This window comes from Vicugna pacos, chromosome 36 (assembly GCF_048564905.1).
Source record: "Vicugna pacos chromosome 36, VicPac4, whole genome shotgun sequence".
Classification (NCBI taxonomy): domain Eukaryota; kingdom Metazoa; phylum Chordata; class Mammalia; order Artiodactyla; family Camelidae; genus Vicugna; species Vicugna pacos.
Genome location: NC_133022.1, coordinates 2838071 through 2857577, shown reverse-complemented (window position 1 = coordinate 2857577; position 19507 = coordinate 2838071). Strand labels below are relative to the sequence as shown.

At 50.0% G+C, this 19507-nt stretch overlaps 1 protein-coding gene across 1 annotated transcript in view; it reads right to left on the bottom strand.

Moving 5' to 3' along the window:
• Positions 1–19507, bottom strand: part of EGFR (epidermal growth factor receptor) — a 179700-nt gene that overhangs the window by 55629 nt on the left and 104564 nt on the right. Inside the window, 3 exon segments of the mRNA XM_072955552.1 lie at positions 286–420; positions 3438–3621; positions 4649–4800. Coding sequence (XP_072811653.1) covers positions 286–420; positions 3438–3621; positions 4649–4800 — 471 coding nt within the window.

The following is a 19507-nucleotide window of genomic DNA, read 5'->3' as shown; positions in this document are numbered from 1 at the left end:
TGTAGCTCAACTGGTAGAGCACATGCTTAGCATGCATGAGGTCCTGGGTTCAATCCCCAGTCCCTCCTCCAAAATATAAATTAAAAAAAAAACCCGAATCACCCCCCCCAAATAAACAAAAATTAAAATTTAAACAGGTGCTCCTCTAGTGATCAGATAGTCTGTTGTAGGTTAATGCAGCTCAGCATTAACTCTGCCTTCTCTGATCCCCCACCCCGAGACCCCACAGCTCTGCACCCCCTGCCCCAGAGCTGTAGGCAGAGAAGACGCGTGGGGACCACTTACAACCGCCCGGCTGGTTCTGAAAGTCCATCGACATATTGCTGAGAAATTCGCTGTTGACGATGTCTCTCCACTGGACAGTCTCCATGCTGCACAAGCTGGGGTTGTTGCTGAAGCGCACGGCGCCTTGCAGGATCTCTGTGCGACAAAGGAGCCCCCGTGAGCACACATGCCATCTCTTCTCGATTCTGGGAGACATGCATGTGTCTCCTCGCATTTTGCCTTCTGCTAAAAGGATGACAGTGTGCAAATGAGAATCCCCCCCACCCCGAACTTCGGAGGTCGGGGGCACTGAAAAGCGCGAGGGGGGAGGCAGGGGGCCTCTGCACTGGGTCCCTGAACAATGAGTGATGGGAAGTGAGACACATGGGGAGAAAGGACAAGGGTGCTGTGGTCACTCAGCATACAACGAGCTGGCGGTCCCTGGGAGGCTGATCTGGGCTGCACCCCAGTGACCACGCGATGACCCCGTGGGAGGGCAGAGTGGAGGGGAAGATGCTGTGAGGCTCTGGGAGCATTTCAACGGAGAAGGGGGTGTGAGGGTGAAGGGGAGCGAAAAGGGTCTGCGTGTGTGATGAGGAGACAGGGCAGCAGGAATGCAGAGACATAAAAGATGTCAACTGCTCAAAGGAAGAGACGGCAGGACGTGAGAATTCCAGCCTACGCAGAGGCAAGCGTCCCGTCTGTGGCATCTTTGTCTAAACATTGACTAACCGACCTGTGCGCAGAGCACAGCGTGAGAGCCCTGGGGACGCTAAGGTCAATGATTCCTGCTGGCTCCAATGACCACGTCCACGGAAGGCCGTGAGCCATGGCAGGTGGTAGAGACCTCGTGGGTTTATACCCGTGGTCTTAGCTGATCCTCGCAGTGGCCCTGTGACTACTGTAACTCCAGCGCGGATGCACTAGTGATGCCCAGCATCCCGCAAGCGGGGACGGGACGCAGGAAAGGAAGAGCTCTCGTTGGAAGCTCGCCGAGGCTGCTGGAAAGGAGGACATTGCCCAGAAGGCTGGGGGGAACGCAGGCGCAGGAAGACGGAGGGGGCGCCCTGAGCAAAGGCGCGGAGGATCCAGTCACAGGCTGGGAGGAGGTCTGCACCGGGGAGCTTTGGACGTGCAGTCAGAGACGGCAGGACCATCAGGTGAAAACAGGGGTGCAGGAGGGAGGCAGAGTCAAGGGGACAAACTCCGATGCGAGGTCAGAGCTGGAGACGCAGAAAAGAGAGGCTGCGGGAGCACCAGGATTACAGCCCAGGGCCAGGAAAGAGGGGACGTGGGCAGGTGGGAGGCCTGGCAGGACCTGAGGTCAGGGGGTGAGGACGGAGGGCCCTGTGCTGACTGTCCATAAGGGCTCGTAATTCATGTGAAGTTCACACGGGAGGGTTATTTAATGCCATTAAACAATCGGGATTGATACTGTAACAGGACAGAACAAGTCTGACTCCACTTTAACCCTGTGCCCTGTTTTCTGGGCTCGGTCTTGCTGGCTCTGCGCCTTTTGTAAAACAATGTTGCCTTTAGCCTGGAATACACAGGAGAGCCCGTTCCCAAGGCTCTGCCCTTTAGGGATGTTAACACCTTCGCACTCCTATAAAGATAACAAGTTGCAGAACAGAAAATAACCTTTGTTTTGTGGGAGGTTTGCAGGGGCACCGTGACCTGGCCCACGGGCACAGCTGCAAGAACAAAGGATTCCAAGAACAAAGGATTCCTGCACCAAGGAGTTTGCAACCACCAACCACACCTCTTCCCCTTTCTCGTATACAAGGAGCCTGAATTCTGACTCGGGGAAGATGGTTCTCCAGGACATTTGTCCCCGATCTTCTCAGTCTGCTGGCTTTCTGAATAAAGTCGCTATGCCTTGCCCCACACCGCGTCTCCTGATTTATTGGCCTGTCGTGCGGCGAGCAGGACGAGTCTGGACTCGGTAACAACGCAGCCACAACAACAGAAATGATAGTGTAGGAACGGCCGCCGCCGCCGGCACTTCATCTGGAGTAATTCACTTAATTTTCTCAACAACCCCGGGGAGTCTGTCAGCATCCTTAGCCACGTTTCTGAAGACACAGAGAGATGTTCCGGGGCATCTGGCTGGTGAGCAATGGGGGAGGGCTGGAGCCCCGACAGTCCCGCTGCCACCTCCCTCTGCCTGCCCCGGGGCCCCGGGCGCGGACCGCACAGATGAGCAGCATCGGAGCAAGTGGGCATCCCTAAGGCATTTTACAGAATGCAAAACCCAGGGGCTGCCCCCAGGGACAGACAGACAGCAGGGCCCTCCGGGCTCGGGCAAGTGCACACACGTGACAAACGTAGATGGTTAGACCCGGATCCCGGCCGCCCCAGCATCCCGGCCCCGGGGGGCAGGCAGGCTTCTCCACGCCAGCACCGCTCCGTGTCCTGCACCCTCGCCTTCCATCCCCCCCTTTCCTGGGGGCCCCCGCCTGTCAGAGCTGCAGGGCTGCACGGAGATAAGGGCTCTGGGCACAGACAATTGGGCATCCCGGCCGACTGTCACTCACGTGGGACGTTAGAGGGGGGTGCTTTGCCACGATTTCTTTATTTGCACGATGGCAGAGCGTAGCATGTGCCCTGAAGGAGGGCTGTTGGCATTAAATGAAGCTACCAATTAATTAAATGAAGGCACTGTAACTGCCATGAGCACTGCTGTCTTCATTTAAAAAAAAAGTCAATTTCTTTCCTATCACCTTTCACAGTTTCCTCTCCCAGGCGCTTACTCACAAAGATTCAAACTTCATGCTCTATCCTTAACTTAAAAACAGCTTTATGCACAACAGCATTTCTCTGGGAAATGCCCCGAATACGGATTGATGTCCCTGAGGTCCGGGTGAAGACCAGGAACAAAATGTCTGCGGAGCCCACGTCACCTGGTCATGCTCTCTTCCTCCCAGAACCTTCCCCACGTCTGACTCAGTCTCTGGCTATTGAACGGCGGAGACCTGGTACTTGGCTTAAATCTTCCCTCCTCACCCCGCCATCCACTATCTTCTTAGCAACTTCCACCTGCTATAGCCTGCCCTGGCTGGCACTTCGTTCTTCTGTGTATGATGAATCAGTCTTCTCCGAGTGGCATTAGGAAAAGGGACAGCTTTGCTGAGCACCATCCGAGCCGCTCTCCCCAGGCCCCGGCCTCTCACCCTGCAGGTTTCTCATGGGCAGCTCCCGCAGTCCGGTTTTATTCGCCCCGTAGTTGGACAGGACCGCCAAGGCGTGGGTGTTTTCATAGAGCACGTTGCCCCTGATGATCTGCAGGTTTTCCAGAGGAATCTTCTCCACGGTGTTGAGGGCAATGAGTACGTAGCCGGCCACCTCCTGGATGGTCTAAGGAGTGGAAACGTGAGTGTGTTATTTCCCTTGTGAGGAACTGGCGAATGCAAGATCTAAGATGTGGCAGAGAGCACATGAGTGGTTGACACACATAAAGGCACCCAGATGATGGATGACAGCTGGGGCCGGCGGGAGGTGACAGGGTGACAGTGACCCCTGCCCTCTTGCCTCTGGAGCCCGCTGGCAACAGCAAGCGACAAAGTGTGTCATTTCGGAAGGCTATGATGTCTTTCGTTTGGTGTTTCACACACTCAGATGAAAAAAGAAATGGCATTAATTTATTTTCTATCTGTCTTGCAGGCTTTCCTATTAAAAAAAAAAAAAAGAACAAAACCCCAGAAAAAAGCCAAGTGATCCCAAGTTCAAATACACCAAACCTGGAAGCCTTCAGGGCTGGCTCCTAATTGGCTCAGCAAAACCTACCGTGAAATATTCGGGAATGTTGCGAAATGGTCGTTGAACTCTTGGTAGCTGGGAACCCACCATGGTGGGAGCATTTATACCAGGGAAATAGGCAAATGAGACAAAGCAGGATTTTTTTTTTTTTTTAAAGAGCCAGGATGTGGGGGCACCAGAGCTGAAGCACTGGTTAGAGGATGAATATGGGTGTCCTTGATGACGGCAGGTGCCAGACGACTGTTTTTCTCTTTGATATTTTATAGCTCGAACTTGACACTGGCTGGTAAAGTAGCCTTAATTTTTCTTTTTTAAATTTTAAATTTCTGTTTGTTTGTTTGGTAAGGGGGAGGCAATCAGGTTTATTTATTTATTTATTTAGAATGGAGAGGTTCTAAATAAATAAAGACTTAAGATGGAACCCTGGCCCTTGTGCACGCTAGGCACGCCCTTCGCCACTGAGCTCTACCCTTCCCACCTAAAGTGGCCTTTTCATAAAACTCGCACACACCGTTCCTGAGGACTTGTGACCGCCGTAGCAAAAACAAACATGCTTCCAGCTACATCGTGCCACGGCCTTTATCTGCTTATATTTGCAGAGGACAATCAAGTTCATCGCACTAACCTTGAGGAAGGAAAGGTCGTAACTATTCTGCATGTAGGTGATCTCCAAGTTCCCTAGGACCACCTCGCAGTTATTAAACATCCTCTGTAGACTCACAAAGTGGTCTTCGAACGTGCCCAGCTGGGTGAGCTTGTTACTGGTGCCTTGGCAAACTGAAACAAGAAATAAAAAAAAGATATCACGCGAAAATGCCACGTAAAGCAGCCAAACCAACATCAAACAACATTCACAAACTTCAACTAATTTCTGTGCCCTTCAGTGACTTGTGATAGGAACTCAGACTGAAGCCCACTCAGGGCAAATGTGACCCCCAAAATGTTTAAAAGTTTATATAAGGTATGGTTCAGAGTAAGGGATAGTTCGACCCTACAATGCATGGAATTGTTTGAACATGTTAAAAGCTATAAGGGGACATAGATTGAAAATTCTATGAAAATCTTTAAGACAAAACAGTCTGTACTCAGAGCTTTAGTAAACACATACCATAAGGCACTTAAATGATACAATTATGATTGAGTTCGTAACTATAAAATAAACTTTTCACTTTGCAAAAAGATAGCAGGTCACATTATTGTGTGTCCAAAGGCTGTTTACCTATCTGACCGTAACACTGTACAACCTAAAGTCAGTGACTACAGAGTGTACATAATGGAGATAAAAATACCGTACACAAAGGCACGAAAGAATAAAACCAAACGCTAATGTAACAGTTGGAAAATGACGGAATGAAAATATACATTAAAAAACACACTCAAGCTACTAGGAAACCAGCCTGTCCCCGTTTGCCCGCATTCCTGCCAGGATTCGGCCTTGGCACGCTTAACTCCCTCATGTTTGAAGGCATCAAACGTAAATGAGGAAGACATTTTCAATTAGGGGACAAAGGTAGACTATGAAAACATGTTTGGTCGTCTACATATTTAAAAGCAAAGGAGGGGATTATAATAAAGTCATATTTATAAACCTAGCTCTTTGAAAGACAGGTCCAGGCAAGCGTAAGAGAACAAAGAGGTTCGGGGCTTTTGAAGCAGGAAGCTGTTAAGGGACTGTACTTTGAACCAAAAATTATCCTAAGTGAAGAAATATGGCCCCTGGCTGTGGAGCTGAGATTCAGAACTGGCCAGGCTCCTCCACGTCTGCATCGTAACCAAGCGGCTGAGCACAGAAACAAGGTGGAAGTCAACAGGCAGGGACTTTCTTTAGGAACACTTCCCAAATCGGCATTTCTGTTCTCCAGGTTCACTGCTCCCTCCCCATGGGAGGAGCATCTTCCGACCGCCAGCTCTTGCATTCCGGCGCCACGGCACAAGCGCAAGTTGAGACACCACATCATCAGTGCGAAGCGTTCGCACCGACATTAAATATGAAGCAACCCTCCACATCCTCCTGCACCCTGTGGGGAATTCCCTCTTCTCTCCGTCTGTGGTCTTATTCAAATCCAGTGGGAGAGAGGATGCTCGCGACAGCCCACGAGATGGAGCCCCCGTCCGCTGGCCCCGAGGCACCCAGATCCCGTCACTCTTGTGACCGTCACACTTGGATCGACCCAGCATCTCTGGCGGCTTCCACGCAGGGGTGTGGGCTGCTTGGATCGCAAGCTCAAGCTGGAACCACACAGTTGGCCACGACGCGAAGTCTTCCCAAAGATTTCCCAATGCTAAGGTCCTTAAGGTGCCAGCACCAATGTAGGTGCAAGGGTTTGACAATAATGGGGGGCCTTTCGGTTGGCACACCGTGGAACAGAAGTTGCTTTCCCGGCTGGCAAACTGGGGTCTCTGAACTTCAGCCTGACTGGTCGGCTTCGGTCTAGGAAGCCCCAAGGATGGGTCATGCCCCGCACAGACTAGACCTAGGGGTTGATGCACATTTCCCAAGAGTTTCTTCTGTGCACAGAAGGATGGAAATGCTAACAGAGGCGTTCATTTTAAACATGTTAAACGTTTTCAGCAGTCAAGGCTGCCAGTTTGTCCATTTCTCTTGGCTGAACCAAAGAATTTGAATCATTAAATCATGCATGAGTGACTCTGGTCAGTTAAAAAAAAAAAGATCATGTCACTCCAGTTTGCCTGTTACAGAGGAAAATAAATGCGGAAAGATCGCAATTGTGTTCCCATTTATTATTCAGAAAGGGCTAAATGGACACCGGAAAGTATTTATCTGATGACTCCCTATCATGACCTTTTATTGTTTACAAATAGTATGAATTACTTTAATATTCAGAAAAAAGACCCTATATTTGGAAGATAAGAGTGACATTATGTACATTATTTTTATTATTATTTTTTAATAGACTTTATTCTTTTAGAGCAGTTTCAGGTTCACAACAGAATTGAGCAGAATATACACATTATTTTTACTTAATTTTTTAGTGGGGAGGTAATGAGGTTACTTATTTTAATGGAGGGGCTGGGGACTGAACCCAGGACCTCGTGCCTGCTAAGCAAGCACTCTTCCACTGAGCTCTCTATCCTCCCCCCAATTTAATTTATTCTTATTTATTTCTCATTAGTGGGGAGTACACATTATTAATATGAATGCTAATTTGTAACACATTTTTGGCAGCAACTGGAAAACCTGTGTAAACAAATAAATGGGCTTAAATCTGCTAACTCATGGTGATTCTACTCTGGAAAACTTATTCTAAGGAAATAGACCTAAATTTCCATGCAAAATGTTGATTTGTGTGTGTGGTTTTTTTTAAATAATGGCAAAACGCTGCCCAGCTGTCCAACATGTTTATTCTTGAGTTAAAGGAAGCAGTGGACGGGCTGTCTGATTCAGTGTAAGGCAAGTCCGTCCTGAGCTCTATTCCAGGGTTAATGACTAAAAGAATCAAAAGAAAACGTTACGAAGAGCTGTTTCTCTGAGGCTTTCTCCTGCCACGTGCCCAACAGGCGACAGTGGCATTTACGTGAAATATAGGGTAATGGGCAGAACGGCTTAGCCTTGGTTTCTTGCCTGGACAAAGAAATGGCCTTCAGTTTCATCTTTATACCAAATATCTCATGTGATGTAATATAAAGCCACGAGAAAATGGAAATGTGAGGCCACGGAATCTGCGATACTAAAAAGTAAAAACCACGAACTAGTTACAGTTAGGCAGACAGAAGACAACACTGTTACGAGCAAGCATTCTTGACTCAGCCAGGGGCAAGATTTTCTCGGCCACCTCCCCCCTATGTGACACGGAATGACCTTTCTTGCGGGCTGCACCATGCTCCCCTCAAAGGCAGACTTGTGAGAGCAATCCTGGCCCCCCCCCCCCGGAACTGTTCTGAGGGTTGAATGAATAGAAAAGCTTCGAACTTCCCTCCGTACAGCTAGCAGCTGAGAACCGTGCCTGTAGTTCAACGTCAGATTCATCTGGACAGACGTTATGAGACCTCTGTGGACGTGCACTTGCCCTAAGGATCCGCCAGTCGACTTGCTCAAATACTTGGCGTTTAAACAGTTACTTTGTCTCAAGAATAGTTTACCAGATCAGGAGAGCGAAAAAAGGAGCATTTGCACTGGAAGAATTTCATGAAAATATGCATTTAGGATGAGATGCTTAAGGAATTTATTCAAAGAGAAATTTAACATCGCTTTAGGGCCATGCATTTGGAACCCAGGGATTTGGGCTACCATTTGCAAATCCACCGAACCAAGACCACAAAGCGTTCTGTCTTCAAATGTTACTATGAAGGTTCATAAATGCACAGAAAAGCGGAAAGAACATCCTTAGAGGACCATTTTACTACGTTCATTTTATCACATATCCATCCATCTGTTTGTTTTCCCATTGCGTTATAGTCAGTTTCCAAAGTTGGGTCAGTTTCCAGCGTCGAGCACAATTTTTCAGCCATACACGAAAACATATATATTCATCGTCACATTCTTTTTCACCGTGAGCTACCACAAGATCTTATATTTATTTCCCTGTGCGCTACAGGATAATCTTGTTCATCAAGTCTACACATGCCCATCAGTATCCAGAACGTTTTCTTTATCTTTAACTCTGGCCATGTTAATTGTAACGTGTCTCGGCATAGGTCTTCTGGAATTCTTGGTTGGGACCCTCTGTGCTTCCTGTACTTGGACACCTGTTGTCTTCCTTACACTGGAGAAACGTGCAGGCATGATTTCTTCAAATATCTTTTCAAGCTCCTTTTCTTTTTCCAGCCCCTTCTGCCTACGGTATGCAGGTCCGTATTAGTGTCAAACCCGCCCCTGCCATGCAGCAGGGGTCCATTCGTTTGCCTTAGAGGCGTGGGTCCACAGAGGCCCCAGCGGAGCCAACCCTTCCCCTCTGCTTGGGGCTGTGATGCTGTGGGACCCCTCGGTATGGATTCAGGTTTCAGCCCACCTCTGCCCTGGTGACGCGCACCAGGGGATGTGTCCCTCCCGAGCAAGCCAAGATGGCCATGCCTGAACTTGGCCTCTCTTCTCAGGAGAACGTGCTGAGCTAGATGCTCTGGGCCAGCAGAGATACTGGCTATGGCCCGGCTGCATTGCACCCTTCGCCCCACCCCCGGCAAATCAACACAGGTGGTTTCTGTGGGGCTTCCAGGCTGTTCTGTGTTGCCACAGCCCGCACCACACCCCAGCGCCCTGAGGCTCCTCTGTGCAGTCAGCTCCAGGCCTCTCCCTGGCCCGCCCACTGATGCTCCAGCAACCAGCCCTGGCCCAGCCCTGCTGGCTCGGGTTTCGGGCCAAGGACCCCTGTGCTGGTTTCTCTCAGTTCTGTCTGCCAAGTCTGCTACTTTCTCCTCTGAGCCTCGGAAGCTCCCTTCCTCTCCCCACTGGAGAGACGGTGTCCCAGAGAGACACCTTGCTGCTCCCTCCCCACAGGGGAGGGGACAGGGACACATCCTGCATCAATTTCGTTTTTCACCCCCCATTTTGGCAAGGAATCTTCTCGTATTTCCCAAGTAAGAGATATTCTCCCAAAGTTCAGGACGCATTCTGCGTAAATTGTTCGGGACGTAGGTGTAATTTTTGTTGCATTTGTGGGAAAGGATGAGCCAGGCGTCCTTCTGGGCAACCCCACCCCCACCCCACCTCCGCCTTCCATTTTTATAGATGGCTGAATAGCTGGAAAATCAGAAATGCGCTTTACCCATGTTGGACAATCAGAAACCGATCTGGACCAGAAAAAGATTTCAGAAAGCCTCACCCACTGATCTTTTATTCATTCAGTCCAATAAATCTCTTGCAAGTACTTGGCAACACAATTTCTTTTGGTGGCCAGTGTCTCTCTGGTCATCTGAGTTTTAAACACCTAGACACACACTGAATGAAAATTCATGGACAGATGAATTATATATGTATCAGAATGTATTTTCAGCTTGGCTGGGGTATTTCTTGACGGAACAGTGAATTCTGAGCAGGCTGCACCGAAGAAAGGACAGAATGCTGGTTCTGGTTTAAAACCTCCCCACATGAAAATATAAACAAGAGTGAATTTGGCGTGTCTGGCGGGTCCTTGCTGGAGATGCCATGATCAAGCACCTCCTCCCCGGCTTGCACTGTTTTTCGAATCTCCTAGCTGGGGACGGCTGCTGACTCGTGCTCAGGGCTCTCTCTCCCCCCACACAGGCATACTTCTGAAGTGAGTAATGCCACTTCCCTTCCAAAAGTCCGCTGGCCAAACCACTGCTTGGATCTTTCGCCCCCACTGTGATTTTGGTGTTTCTGACCTATTTCTTGGCACCTACCAGTGCGAGTACAAGACTTTGCACAGTCATCCGCAGTTTTCACAGCCCCTACCATCTCTTACCCAAGGAGGGCCCACTGGAATGGGATGGCTTTGCCCGTCTGAGCTCCCATCACAGCCCATCTGGGAGACTTGATGGAATACGGCAGATGGGGGAAGGGGGTGGGGGGGTAAAGGGGCCACGGCGGGTCATCCCAGAGCGTAAGCCCAGAGAGGCCTGTGTAAGGAAGTGGGGGATGTAGAACCCCAAATGGGGCTGCTGGCAGAGACCACTGCTTGAAACCATGTTCAAAACGCAACGGTTCCAAGTGTGCCTGAAGGCTGCCCTCTGTTTCCCACCACCTTCCGCCTCTGACTTGGCCTGAGCATCCTCGGCGGAGAACGGGCGAGCAGAAGACACGTGGCAGGTTGTGGATGGGAGCGTGATCGCACGGGGCCCGCGTTCCCGGAGCCCGTGGCCGGCTGGGCTGGCAACTCGCTTTTCCTGCAGCCGCCTCTCCCAGGACGGCTGAAGGCTACAGATCAGGGTGCAGTTTTTCTCCTCCAGCTACGCCCTCATGATCTACGTCACTCCCAGCAAGGCGACGTGGCGGTAAACTGAGGCAGGGCTGACACGGCCCCGCCCAGCTCACATCCCTCCTGCTTTACCTTCTGCTCAGGCTGACATGACTCACTAACGACAAAGGCTGGGCGACATCCCCCACCACAGGCTGTGCACCTGCTGACTGAGCCGTCTCTCTGGGGCTCATCTGAATGCCACGCTCGGCCGCGAAGCACCCCAGCTGGGTGGGGCCACCAGCCTTAGGTGCTGTTGGCCACCGAGTGAGGGTTCACGTCGCTCCGGCTGTCTGCTTGTTGGTTCATTCATTTCTTTAATTCACACATATGCAATAAAATGCTACAACAACATTTGCCAGCAATGAATCAGAAGGGCGCACTGCCCTGAAGAGATATACTAGCCCTTTGGGGGGATGACTTTACACATGAGACACTCATAGGACATCCCCATGCAGAGGCTGCATCTCAGGTCGTCGGGGGGGGACGTCTGTGATCACGAGCTATCTGGGAACACACCTTACGTTCCTCACCAATGAGCAAATGAACAGACGGCTCCACATTCCCTGTTAAGAGGAAGCTGCAACAAGGGCCACGTGTTGGCCTTGGTGATCTCCCTAAACCCAGTCACACAACTTGCGACACTAGGAAAATAAAGTTCTTCCCATTTCTACTTCTCCCCTGCCTTCCCCTCCTCGGTCACTTGAGCATTACAGGTGAAGCTTCTTGTGTCCTTTACAGTTAGTTTTCTCTGAGAATCACTCCTCCATCCACTCTTACTGAAAAAAGTTCTGGAAAAGATTTGTAATTTGCAAGGGAAGAAGAGGTTTCAAATCCAGAATTGGGGAGGGGGTAAGGACCTTTTTTGCACTGTGTTTGGGGTCTCTGTGGCAATGCATGTCTACCCTCCACCCCAAAATGGTTGGAATGTTTTTTAAATTTTTCTTCTATTATTTCCCGGTTTTTTAAATCGACTGGAATACTACTCAGCCATGAAAAATAACATAACGCCATTTGCAGCAACATGGATGGAACTAGAGATCATCATTTTAAGTGAAGTAAGCCAGAAAGAGAAAGAAAAACACTGTATGATATTACTCATATGTGGAATCTAAAAAAAAAAAGGAAAAAAAAGAAGGACACTATGAACTCATCTATAAAACAGAAAAAGACTTGCAGACATAGTAAACAATCTTATTTCCCATTTTTTTTTAAACCAGTCTCTAATGCACAACTGTGTCTCAAGGCCATTTTTCTAAATCACACACATTTAAGTTGGTTTATGTATGAGCGTTAAAAAAAAATTAAACACACAATAGCCACTCCTTCTTCCAAAAACAAAGGAAATAAAAAAAGTAATTAAAGGAGCCATCAGCAAGGCAACACGAGAGGGCCGTTACAATTGTGTTTTCTCCTGAAAACAAAGATGCTCCCAGCACCCTTCCTGTCCCCACCCCGGGCGGCACCTGCCATGGCGACCCCGCCTGGACCTCACTGTGTGCTGACTCCCAAAGGTGGCCCTTGCGGAACCACAGGAAAGCCCGCAGGATGGCGTGCAGATCCCAGAGCACTTGTGACCCTCTGTGGGGAACCCCTAGGAACAAGGAGCAGGGAGGATGAGCGAAGGTGTTGGGAGGCCAGCCTATGGGGGCTGCTTGGGCCAGAATGGATGCGGGGCAGGGACGGGGTGGGCGGAGGGAACAGAGCTAATGCCACTGAGATTTCTGGGCTGCATCTCTGGTCCGATCCCTCCCTGTGCCTTTTCAGGCGGGAGCTGTTCTCGGGGGATCAGTCATTGTGTCCTTTAGCAGTGAAGGGATGAAAAGTCAGCTCCCTAAAAAGATGAGTGGCTTGAGTCCCCCAGTGAGCAGAGCCTGCTGCTGGCTTTTCTGTGTTAAAAGATGCAGAAACCAGTCAGGTCCTCAGCACGACTATCTGAATTGGCACTTCTGACCACAGGTCAACAGGGATCAAAAGTCCACTGGCGCCTGTCAATGACAATGAACTTGGTGCCACGAGGTCTGGCTCAGAACTGCGGTGGGTCCCAGCACTGCCGAGGCATCTTCTCCAACACACTGAGTCTTTTCTGTTGCCTGTAAACCAGGGACCCCCCCTTGGAGGGCTCGGGGACATGGGAGACCCCTGCTCAAAGCGCCTGACACACGGCAGACGCTTCGTAAATATCACCACGACGCGAATCTGGGTTAAATCTGGCCCGGATCCCAGTGGAATGAATTGCTTCCTTCCTCCCCGAGCACTCCCAGAGGGTGACCCCTCTGCCCTCTGCTCACACTGTTGTGTGTGTGGCCTGGCCAGCAGCCGTGTGCTCCGGGCGCCGGGGGAGGGACGGGGACGAGCCTGCGGCTTGAAGGGCAGGCATCCGGACCCCCATCTGCCCCGGGAGCCCATGCCAGGCCCTAGGGGCTGAGGGAAGCCACACCTTCCATGTGCCTTTCACAAAACTCCCTTAGGACAGCTCCCAGATTTCGGCTCAGAACATTCTCTACTCTTGTAATTTTTCATTTAGGAAAAAAAAAAAAGCCTCGCCCGGTCCCCCCACCTTGGGGGTGGTTTTGTAAGTGCAGCTGGATTTGCAGACACATTTTTTTTTTATCTAATGCCTGTTTTAAAATGAACACTTCCCCCACCGACTCTTCACTTCAAAGCAGCCCCTTTTAAGTTTCATTTTAAAATGGGGAAAGAGGTGTGCAAAGAACTCAGGTATGAAGACAGGCCTGGCCCCGGTGGAGGGCGGGGACAGGCCTGCCACCCGCTCCTCGGTGGGCAGTGTGGCCTGCAGCCCGCCCCAGTTCCCGGGCTCGGGCACTGGGAAAGCCTGACTGGAAAATCACTGACAGCTACCAAGTTAACTCAGAGGAAACCCGAGCCAAGTTCCTGCCACAGAAATTTTGCACAGATAGCGCTGCTTCTAGAACCTACGAACGCTCCGTGAGAAGCTATCACTGAAGGGTGAACGGTCTCCTATGGAACCACGTGCTTTACTGGGTCACGTGCCTGGAAAGAGGGGTGAACGGTGATGCTAACCTGAGTCGCCTCTCACCGCGGCCCGCGTCCAGGAAACACAGAGACCGGAGCAACCTGCTTGCTGTCCCAGAGCAGGGGCTGGCAGACTTTCCCCCAGGAGAGCCAGAGAGTAAATATTTGGGGCTTTGCAGATCGTATGGCGTCTGTGCCAACACTCAGCTCCGCTGTGGTGCAAAGACAGGGACAGACGACCAGTGATGATGGGGCAACGCGCCACCCCGGGCCAATAAGACTTCATTTGCAAAGCTAAGCAGGGTTTGACCCACAGCCCACACTTTGCCCATCTCTGTCTTAGAGGAAGACTCAACAGGAGGTCAGCAGGTGTATCACTGGAATTCCCTTTACCCTGTGCTTTCTAGAAGATAAACCTGGTTACAAGTGAGTCATTTTCCTCCAAGACCGAATTCCAGAAGGGTTTTCCTTAGGGCTACGGCCTTCCTATTTCATGATCAGCTAAACAGAGGAAAGGAAGACACAAGGTGTGAAGAAATTATAAGGAAGCATCACACTGGAAAAGCTTCTTGATGTGTGTTTGGGGTTGGAGTCGGCGGCGGGGACTGCCGTTTGTGGCAGGCAACATTGAGTCTTAGAATTGGATGTCCAGCTCCAGACATCCCCACTGTATGCAGGACTCCTGGCTTTGAATATTCCTCAAAAATGGTTATCCAGTCCTGCTTGCCTGTTCTGAGTGTCTAAGAGTTTTAACCCAGTTAAGGATCTGCACAGGAGTCCGCTCTGCACTTACAACTCCATCACGTACGTTATTCCTTACCTGGGTCTGAAGCTACACCCCTCATCATGTCCCCTGGCTTAACGCAGATGCAACAGATCTCTCCTCTAGCTCAGGGCCCCATGGATATTTGAAGACAATGGCTGTTTCTCACTGCTTTTCCCCACCGCCCCCTGCTTTCCCCAGATCCCAGCCTCCCCAGGGCTCTTGGGACTTCCATGTGTGTGGCCTCGCTTCACAGCGACATCCTCCAGGGAGGCCACCCCGTCCAGCTCCCCTTCCTGGCTTCCTCGGCCTGGGGACGTGCACTTGCTCACACTTGGGCAGTGACAGCACTGGGCTGTTTCACAGCACATCCTGTCTCTTGAAAGGACTGCATGTCACCTGAGGACCACAGCAGACATTCCATTGCCTTCTAGCTTATGACCCTGGGAGCATCAGCCAGCAGCCACAGATGAAAAAATACTGCTGGATTATTAAAATTGGGCTGGGAGGCCCCATGAAAAGACTGGCATGACCCCCAGGCAGAGCCACTATCTTGCTTTTGTGCTTCTGTAAAACAGCTTGCTTCTAGGAAAGTGGAACTTACCCCTAAGATCCTATTGGTTCCCTAAGCTCACTTCTGATTGGTCCATTTGTAATACCTCATTTGCATAAACCCCACTCCTGATTGGGCCATTTCTAAAAAGCTCATTTCTGATTGATCCCTTTGTAACACCTCATTTGCATAAACGCACTCCTGATTGGCCTACTTTGTTACACCTTATTTGCATATGCTGTTGCAAAGTCTAGCCTGGCAGCCCATAAAAGCCTGTGCAAACTTACAGCCGGGGTCCAGAGCTTGGAGAGTTAACTCCTCTGGGCCGGCTGGCATGATGAACCTGAGTTCCCCAGCCCTGCCAGTGCTGTTTGGTGTCTCGCCAGGATCCAGGTTGCTGTCACACTCTTTGCTGCAACAAAATGTCTGCATTAGCATCACATGTAAGTTTCCAGCAGGCTTGATTCTCTTTTTTTTTTCCCCAGTTTAATAACTAAAATGGCAGTCGAGCAATGAAAATGGAATTCTACTACGTCTATTAATAGTAGGGCTGACGGTAAATTCCTCTCGGCCTTGGACGAGGCAGTGTTTTTCCTTGCTTGGGTCTCTGCTAGGTTTTAGGTCCTATGACATCCTACCAGCTTCACAAAGTTGGATTTGCCCCTGACCGCAGACCCAGCATTCGGCTGCTGAAAGCCGATTTTCTGATTGAATGGATCTGAGATTGAACCAGTGCGCTGTCTTCCAAAACACACGAATCTGTGAGAACAACAGACAAGAAAACTTAGCCACTGCCACCCATGCTTCGTTAATCATTATCCAAGAGAATACGTTATGAACAACTCAGGCAGGTGATTCAGAAAACATTTCATATCCTCTTTCAAAAAAAAAACTTCCTACCTTCAACTTCTCTCTTATGCTTTTCTCTTGTTCACAGAACATATTTTCTCTTCTTTGCTAAGCTTTCTTAAGGAGATTATTTAAACGTCCAGGTTTACGTGCGGTGCTCAAATGACATGACTCCACCATGACAGTAATTCTAGACCAATGAATGCCAGAGTGGGTTTCCTGATCTCTTAGTAGGAAACTGACTTTTTTTCCTCCTTGGGGACAATTGGAGACTGAAGCTCTGGGAGCCACATATGGTGCTTTTGAACACCACTAATGTCTTTCAGGATGCAGGTACATGGTAAGGGAAGTTACAAAGCATTCTTCCAAGATGCTCCGCGTCTATCTGGCTGATGACCACAAGTCTAGGAGACTCTTGGTAATTAAGGGAGAGGAGGAGCGTGATGGGGCTGGAGCCAAGTCGCTGGGTCTAGTAACCACCACAGATGAACGCTGCTCACCCTCACGGTGTGTCTATGATGTCTAAGTACCAAATTCAGGCTCAACAGTTCATCCAGAAGATGGGAACCCTTTTTATTTGTTCCCATGCCAGCCCAGGATTCTCTGGCTGTCGCATTCCATCCGACAGAGCATGCTGAGGGAGACAGAGCCATCCCTGGCACCCTGGGCCCTGCATGTCCCTGCAAGGCCAGTGCTGTGCGAGGATGGTGTCCAATGGCCTTTCAAGTGGCCTGGGGGCCTAGGCCGAACGCAATGGGCACATATTTCAATATGTCGGTCATCTGTAACCTAATGCACTTTTTTTTTTTTTTAACTTTTGCCTTTTAAGCTATCTGGTTATTGAGGCTGGGAACCAGAGAAGTAAAAAAAAAAGAAACTGTAAGTGTGTGCTTTATGTATTAACTGAACTCATCACTAAGATGCTGTTTCTGGCACGTTGTCAAATCTGTAGAAGGGAGTTCGTGGCAACAGAAGGGGGGGACTCCTATGGGGCTGGAAGAATGCCTTTCTGTGAACTAATTTCACTCTGTTGAATGGCCACTCAAACCAGATTTTTTCCCCCCTTGAAGCCGAGAGAAGTTTCCTACACAAACATTTCTTTGTAAGCTCAATTAACTTTTACAATAATTTGTGCTTTTCGTTTAAGAACTACAGATGTTGTGTGGGTGGTGGCTGGCGGGGAGGGGGGTGGGAACGAGAGGATAAAGGAGCAGAGGATACAGAGGCCTGCCCCTTCGGAAAATGTGGTAACACTTCCTTTCATGGAAAAAACACATCAGGTTTCAGAATTACTGAAAAATTAAAATCATTTGTAGACCAACTAGAGAAAGTCATGGCGGTTTGGTTCGGAGGAGGCCAGACTGGGCCATCTCCCAGCTTCCCTCCCTCCTAACAGGACCCACATGTTGGTGACAATTGTAATTTTCTGCTTGGGAACAGCCCCAAAGTTGGGTAGCAAGGACCCCATCATTCATCAAATGCCAGCTCAATTTGCAAAAGAAACACAAGCCCCAAAATATTCAACAGCAATTAGGAGCAAGTATTAATGTGCTCAGGGACAGACGAGCCCTTATTAACTAGACAATAAATTAATTTTCACTGGGCAATGCTTTTTACCGCCAGAAATACACTTGCACTTTTTTTCACCCCCTTAAGTCTAGTAACTTATTATTTAGTGTTGATTTGAGGTGAAATGGGGGTGTTTGGGTGTTAGTGAATGTGGCTATTTCACAGGACAATGTCTACGTACATTTTATACCCCAAATCCCACAGTATTTTTCAGGTAATGATGTACATTCATGCTAACACTCAGCTGCTTACAAACAACATTTACAGAATGATTTATACTTTGCACTTGCAGATAATCTCAACTTTCGAACTCACGTCTACCTAATATTTAAGCTATGAAAAAAAATCCAGGGGGAGGGGCAAAAACTCAGGTGGTAGAGCGCATGCTTAGCAGCCATGAGGTCCTGGGTTCAGTCCCCAGCACCTCCTCTAAAAATCAAAAAGCGTAATTACCTACCCGACCCCTGCCACAATTGAAAAAAAATTAAATAAAACAATAATAAATAAGTAAAAATATTTTTTTAAAATTAGCCTAATAAGGAACTACTGAGAATCGAGCCCACTAGAATGAAAGTCCCTTATATGGGTGTGACTTCTAGGCGACACATCAAGAGGGCCAGGCATCAGGGTACCCAGGATGCTCAGGGGGACACCTGCTCACGGCAAGCGGGGCCGAGCGCAGAGGCTGGCTGTGGCGGATGCTCCCATCCGAGCCCAGAGTTCTCACCTCGGATGCTGCCTTTGAGCCAGCTCCACGGGGACCGGCGGTGACACTGTGGGCGAATCACGTCTCTCTGAGCCTCCCTTTCCTCTGTAAGATGAGGGTGAACGTGTCTCCAACGCCGGGTCGTTGGGAGGACTAAGCTGGTACCATCTGCAAACCTGTCTGGCTCACATAAGCTATCGCTGGCATCAGGTCACCCTCATCGCCATCATTTCGGCATCAGCGTGTGCCAGTGAGGTCCCGGGACCTGGCTCGGGTAGGATGGAAGCTGTCCCTGCCTCACGAGGCCTGCAGCCCGGTGGGGAAGCCAGACAGCCACCAAATCACCCAATGGGACGGTGCCACGTTGTCGCCGTGCGCGTGGCCGTGGGGACGGGGTGGGGTGGGGAACCCGCCCAGTCTGAGAGGTCGTGCGTGGCGGGGTTCCTGGAGGAACGGCCGTCCAGTGGAGCTCTCAAGGGCAAGAGGAGTCTGGCCAAGTGGGAGGAGGGTCCGGGGAGGGTGCCTTCCTGCAGGAGGGGCTGCGGCCCTGAAAGGCTCCCTGGCTGCATGTGGGTCTAACCGAGATGCTGCCCAGAGAGCAGGGGCTCCTGTAGGAGGATCCTGTGGGGAGGGGATGCTCTGCGCCTGCGCTGATGCCAACATCCTGGTCTCCCTGACATCGCAAGATGCTCCCACCGGGGAAAGTGGACGAAAGGTCCACAGGACTTCTCGGTACCATTTCTAACAACATGGGGCTCGGCACGTTTCTCTAAACAAGACGCCAAATCGCATCACTCATGCAGAAGCACAGGCTGTAAGGCAGAAGGTCCTGCGGGAATGGTCCTCCCTGGGGATGCGACCGCTTTGTAGGAAAAGCCAGCCCTGTAACCTGGAGCCCGCGGCCGGTGCGAATGAGCCTGGCTTCGGGCAACACCCTTGTGACCGGCAACAATTTCCCATCAGTGGGGTATCAATAGTTTGTAATTTTGAACGACTGCAATTTTTTTCTTATAAAGATGGAAAATGTTGTTTTTAAAGCCCGTGGTTTCAGTGGTGCTCACTTGATTTATGACTAACGATTGTTTGTCTCTATGCTGTGTTGCACCTTCGTAAAATTAAATCATCTCTCTTCTAGCTGAAGGAGGCCTCCCGGAGTGTGGGGAGACTGGTCG